Raw genomic sequence first — 7,044 nt, forward strand, 5'->3', positions numbered from 1 at the left:
TGCTCTCTCCGGGATTCGAGCCGTCAACCTCTCGAATATGCGTCGAGTGTGCTCCATAAAATCCTATAAAATCCTATTAAAAGTCGCTTTTAAAATTTTAATTTAACTCTTTACATTTTATTTAATTTTAATTATTTAAATACTTTAAAAATTAATTATTTATTACTAACTAAATAATAATTGATTAATATTTAATAAATAATAGTTGACTGATATTAAAAATAATTAATTAAATATTAATTAAATATTTTTAATTAATTTTATAATAATTAACTATTTAATTTTTTAATTGTTAATGATTTTCACAGTATGAAGATATTTCATTTTTAAATTGTTAGTCATTTTATTTATTTATTTACTCTTGTTCCTCTTTCCTTACGGTCTTCCACAGGGCACCGACACTTCTAATTTTAGAAATTAAGCCCTGGTTGGAGGGGGACGAAACAAAATATCGAGCATTCTAAAGAACTCTAGTTACAGATCTAAATATTTAATGAAAAAGAAATATAAAATTATCAGAAACTTTTAAGAAATTCATAGATTTTGCGCAGAGAAAAGCCAGTTAGATGTGCTTATTACATCAACGATTAACATCAACAAATCTCATTTAGGCATAACAGTTTTAATTATAGAGCTGAAATCTTGACAATAAAAGTTCCTCGCTATATTCTCATTAATATTTTTCAATTTTTAGCTCAGAGAGTTAGAGACGCTTAATGAAAATTTAGTGTTCGTTGAATTCACTCTACGAAACCTAAATCCTAAGTTTCTGTGAGAAATATTTGAGTCTTACCCCTAAATCAATCGCTGCTCCAACATCGGCATCCACTTCAACGGAAACTGCGACGTCAGCTTTGACAGATGCTTTAATATTAGCGGAAACATCAGCATCAGCTTCGACATTGGCAGATGCATCTTTCCGCGGGTGTGGTGAGCCGTGAACAGAGACGAGAAACGTCAGAAAAAGTGCTAGAAATAACCTCATATTTTGATCAGAGTAAGTTGGTCTGGTCGGATGTCGTATAGTGGCTCACTCTAAAAAAAAAATTCAATATGAGCAGCTTAAACATAAAAAAAAAAAATCAACATTGAAATAAAGCGCTGAGAAAAATAGAATAATTTTATAAGAAAAATAAAAGTGAACATTGCTTAACAACTTATTTAAAGAAAAGATACTTAATTTGTGAAAATAATAAATAGCATTATTAAGATATATATTAATACTGGCTAAATACAAAATTACGCTCTTCTAATTACAGAACTGTTGTAAATTCGTGTTTTAGCATTTTTTAAATTTAAAACAATTTCATAAAAATTACAAAATTAATTTTGAAACGTTCTTCCGATCCCTATACTAAGGAGGAAGATTTTAAACTCGCTACAAAAAAAAAAAAAAAAAAAAAAAAAAAAAGACTCCGGTTCAACGAAAATTGATCGTGATACTTCAGTTTTAAAGGTTGAAGATAATATTCAAGGTTTGTATACAAACTGAAGAGTAAAATGTTTGCATCTGTTCATAACTAAAAGCAAAAATTAATTTAGAAAGAGGTTTGTGGTGTTAATAGATTTAAATGACGAGTATTTATATCAAGATTGTCGTCAAAATTGTTGATTAAGTTTTTCAAAAAGGTGATCTTATATCTTATATAATAATATAATAGAGTCTTATAGAATTCATATTCTTGAACATACTAGCAGGTCTCAGCATTGGCTTACAGCTAATTCGCAATTATATTCGCATAATTAAAAAATATTTTGTTAATGAATTTTTTATATGATTATTTGATTACGATTCTAAAATAATAAATCTGCATGAAAATATTACTAACGTATTTTTAGCGTTTGAAAACTGATAAATTACTTGTGTGAAAAGACTTTCGCTATGATATGTGTAACAATACTATAAATTGCAGAATGTTACATATTACTAAATCTTAAAATGCATATCGGTATTTTTTTTTTTTTCCCCATTTAAGGGAAAAAAAATAATCTCGAATTACTATAAGCATTAACCGCAAAGCAAGTTGAAAATGACGTCAAAAACTGTAAATTTTGAAATCAAAGATCTCGGTCAATTTTTATAACATGGAATCAAAAGTTTTCCGTTTTAATTTTTATAATAAATAAATATAAATATAAAGAAGGGTGCACGATATACGAGTAAAATATTAAATCTCGTATTTGTTATGAAATTTATCTTTTTGACTTTAAAAAATACCAAAATATAAATATTTAGGTTATTTAAAATATTTTTGTAGTTGAAGTATATGTCTGTGACCAACGGTAGATTTCGCAACAATTGTGTAAGTACGTTTGCGGACATGGCGTATATTTAATTGTAATTTATAAATTATATTCTTACAACTTTTATTCATATTGAAAAAAAAATATATATATAAGCGTTACATAGCCATCATTCTTATTCTTATCATTCTTATTCTATATCGTACACCGAAAATTGTTGGTTTACCAATAAGCGGTGTTCACGCAATAAAAGGGAAAAAATACGTATACTGCCGCCTCCTCTCCCCCCCCCAAAAAAAATGGGACAGTTCGTATATCTCCCGTTCTACTGGCCCGATTGATGAAATTCAACTTACGTTTTTCATGTCTCGAAAGCGCGACTTAGGATATGTATTAGATTTATATATAGCATTGTTCTAATTGTGTATTTCGATTCTACGACTGAAATTATGCGAAACTGTCAAGCTGTGTAAAAATCGGACGAGTAGGTTTTAAAAAAATAGCTCTCAAAATTTAAGCTCCTCCATTCATTAAACTTGCTATATATATATATTAATATCTCTTTCTTATTAAACGTATTTAAATCTTCCTTTGGCATTTCGAAATTCAGGTTCATTCAAAATAAAATTCGCCCATGTTTGGTGAATTCTTTTTAAAATTTGCATTTTTAAATAACTTTTATAAATTTTTCGAAAATAATTTTGAATTATAACCTATAACATTTTTACCATCATCTTAAAATAGATGTATTTCTAAGCATACGTGCAAAAAATTAGAGTTTTTTATTCAAAATTTCCTAAGGTATACGTGAATTTACATATTGGTGCATTTGAAATTGGGCATATTTATCATGAGCGATAATAATGCCAAATGTGGTTTACTTACTTTGTTAAAATTATTTGAAAGTATGAACGATGACTTTTTTTCTGCTCGTGTACAATGAAAAAAGGAAAGGAAAATAGGTTATTAATTAAGAAGTTCGTTAAGTGAATTATTCTTGGCACAAACTGAGAAAAAAAAAAAAAAAACTTTAGTAAGTATTTTTAAGTAGCTTTCCAAGTCAGTACACAAAGTTATCTAGGTGATCTAGTTTGGTTATTGTCAATTGATAGTAGATTGGTTTTGCCCCCCTTGACAAGTCAATTAATCTGCGATCAATAACAATAGCTACGTTTTCAGTACTTTGGATTTTGAATTTAACATTCGGAATTTTTTCGGTCAAAGGTTTTTTTCTTTAGAGATTTGAAATAATTTTTCCTACAATAGATCTCGATAACTTTGGATAATGACTTGGAAAGCTATTTAAAAATACTTACTAAAGTTTTTTCTAATAATTCATAGCAGTAATTAAATTTATTTTCCTTGTAGGTGATATATAAATACATTTTCTAATAATAAATTATAGTTTTATTACTTAGCTGCTTTAGCGAGAGTTTCAGGCATTTTAAATTGCTCATATTTTTTCTTACTTCTAGATATAGACTTATAAATATTTTGTGCTGCTGATTTTGGTAGATTGCTTACAAATTTTGCTAGGAAAAAGATGAAAATGCCGTTATACAGGATTTCATAACGTGTCATTTTAAGCAGTCAGAAAGGTCGCATTCAGCCCGCAGGCCTATTGTTGCCCATCTCTCTAATATATCTCAAAGATACCTAATCTTCGTTTCTCAATTCATACACTTATACACGGTTCATACATCCATCCTCGTACTAAATTCTTATTCGATGACGAAACAGTGCATATTTTATTCCTTAGTTAAACAGAGATCTCACAATACTTCATTGCTCTTGATTGGTAAAAATTGCAGTAACAACGCCATCTTGTGGACTTGTTTCCTACATTCTTATGTTTGCAGAGGCATGCTAACAAGCACTAGGCCGCTACTTTGTTTAGACAGTCTTTGGTTGCGTCTAATTTCAAATATAGGATTCAGTTTTTACAAAGGCCGTCGTTCTTGTTGATTCTAAGTCGGCCACAGAGGCAATAGCTCTTCAACACTACTCAGAGCCTTCTCTTGTGTCAAAAATAAAATGAGATATCAGGGAACTAAGTGGAAACGGTAAAAACTATAGAATTTCAGTGGATACCATCCTACTTTAGATATTGATGGTAATAAAAAAGCAGATCTCTTGACAAAGAGGGGTATGGAGTTATATATTGAACAGAGTTCCGTTTTTTTGGATTCCCTTAGAAGTATTCGATAGAATCTTATGCCAGCTTACAACACAGAACAGTACTGTTCTGTTATCAGGACAGGGTACAAAAATGTATGTATTGATTGATTGATGGATGTGTTCATTGTATGCATATATATATGTGCATACATATGTGCCTGTGTGTGTACACACATACATACATAGACATGTGCATACAAACAAACACTTCCGAATCCAGTCCTAATAGCAGAAGAGTATCCACAGAACTATCAATTAAATCGAAGGGTAAACTCTGGGAGAATAGCAGTAATGACTGGAATGGATTTAGTCGCAGGCCAAGTAGAGAGGCTGTGGCTAATTTCAGACTGGATACACGGCACGACTGCTTAGCCGAACATCTCAGCAGAATAGGCATATTGACTAAGAGCCAATGCCCTATTTGTTGAAAAAAGACGCTATGAATAAATAGGAATTGCTCGTCAGTTCGGAAATTGATTCTTAATTATAGCATAGTGGTGACGTTCTGCTGTATTGGATGGCCAGGGATCTTATGTTCTGAGGACACAGTTCCTCCTCTTGTAATCACTGAAACATTTTTAGCATTTTAATTGCGAAATTTTTATGACCTTATATTAGTAATGTAAACACTTGAATAAAAATGCGGTATTTTTTTAATGTTTTTAAAATTTTTGATGATGTCAAATTTAAATTTAATGTTTTGTTTTTTGGCGCGTGGCATCATATAAATGGATTGATTTCCGAATAAAGCTATAAAGAAACAACAACTTTGTCTAGCCGTCACAATTACGGTATCCAACATGCATGTAATTTTTAATACGAGGTTTCGATTTTTCCACTGAACAGTTTTCCAATACGTAATGCATAGCTATTAAACAAATAAAGGCATAACGATCGTATTTATGAATGCACATATTAATCAAAAATTCTGTTACTCCATTTGTCTGCACATTAGCGCGAATAACACATGTAAATAATTTTTCTTAAGTATGGTCCTCGCCTTCAACAGTAGGTAATCTGATATCGGAACAGATAATACAATGTGTTCTTTCTTTTATGATATGCGAAGATAAGATGGAAGATATTTGATAGTATGCTAAAATAAAATACACGATCAAGTGATAAAACATATGCAATAAAACTGGATGCGTATTTTGTTTTCAAGCTGAGGTGAATGTTAAACTTTACGCGTAATACTAAACGGAATAAAATTCTTGATTTGCAGTGTACGCTGATGTACACGTTGTAGATCTTTAAAAAGCGGTTTGCCTGGCAACAACAGATTTCAATGATAAATGAATTGCATTCTCTGCTATGACATTATCACAGTCCACGAATATTGATAGCTTTCGCAAAATGTATGAAACATTACTTAAGGTTAAAGAGTTCGAAAACTATCTCTATTTATCTCTTCATTAACATTCTAAGTATGCATAATCAGTTGTTAAATACATAAATTATGTCTTACCTATTTCCTACGATCGACCTTAAAGCTGCTTAGTTCTTTGTTATTTGAGAGGAGCTCTGTTACTTAACAAAGTCCTACTCTTCGTCGCCCGAATGTAATCTTCTTCACTTCTCCCTTATATCATCTTTTATTTGATCCAGCCTCCCTTTTTGGAGGCGGTACTGAACATCAGGGAGGGTCTTTGAAAACCACCTCTAAACGCCTCCACGATTGGGACCACCTTCTCCACTTCTTGCGCACAAAATCATAAATCTTTTGGAAATAATAACTTTTCTGAGCGAAGGAAAAATGAAAAGGTGTTTTGCGAGACAGGGAGATAATTGTGTTTGAAGAGGACACTTCAGCTGAGAGGATCGAATAAAAATTGCAGATAGTTTTAGCAAGATTCTTAGAAGTTCTTTGTATCGCTTTGTAAAATACCGTTGCATTTTACTCTTAGAAAACTAACCAGGCTTTCCTGAAGTCAATGCAGAACAGCGAAAAACGCAATTTAAGCAGCCAAAAATTAGTAACCTCTTTCATAAATCAGTCTTTTTTTTTTTTTTTTTTTTTTTTTTTGGTGAATCTCACTAGTTCTGTAAAATGTATATCTAAAAAGCACGATTATTTGATCACGGAATATATTTCTGATCCGCCCAAAACTTCTTCAGAATCACTGCAGGTACTAGTAAAACTCAGTATCACATACATTTACAAAATCTGGGAACGGGAGTGAATGCATTTCTTTATTATTATTATGTGATTATAATGACGAACACTGTAGAGACATTAGGATTTTTTCGAAAGTCGGAAAGATGAAAAATAGCAAACGCCTTCGCCGGGAATCGAACCACGGACCTCTGGAATACCGGACCAGCGTGCAGAACCACTACACCACGAAGGCACGCTAGGGAAGTGGGAGAAATGCCTTACATACTCCCCTTTTTAAAGAATGACTAGGGTTTTAGGGAACATAGTCGCCAAATCCTGGGTGCGGACAATCATCATCCACAACCCTTTTAGTTCAGGCGCCACTTGTAGAGACATTAGAATTTATTCGAAAGCCGGAAAGATAAAAAATAGCAAACGCCTTCGCCGAGAATCGAACCACGGACCTCTGAAATACCGGCCAGCGTGCAGAACCACTACGCCACGAAGGCACGCTAGGGAAATGG

At 31.9% G+C, this 7,044-nt stretch overlaps 1 protein-coding gene across 1 annotated transcript in view; it reads right to left on the reverse strand.

The window, feature by feature from the left end:
• Positions 1-6,044, reverse strand: part of LOC118189158 (uncharacterized) — a 52,620-nt gene extending 46,576 nt beyond the window's left edge. The window contains exons 1-2 of the mRNA XM_035359706.2: positions 5,891-6,044; positions 794-1,035 (exon numbers count right to left, since the gene is read on the reverse strand). Coding sequence (XP_035215597.2) covers positions 794-985 — 192 coding nt within the window. The 5' untranslated portion in view covers positions 986-1,035; positions 5,891-6,044. The remainder of the gene's footprint in view (positions 1-793; positions 1,036-5,890) is intronic.
• Positions 6,045-7,044: the final 1,000 nt, after the last annotated feature.

This window comes from Stegodyphus dumicola, chromosome 5, assembly GCF_044657685.1.
Source record: "Stegodyphus dumicola isolate Sdum_Otavi_A_Nest chromosome 5, ASM4465768v1".
NCBI lineage: Eukaryota > Metazoa > Arthropoda > Arachnida > Araneae > Eresidae > Stegodyphus > Stegodyphus dumicola.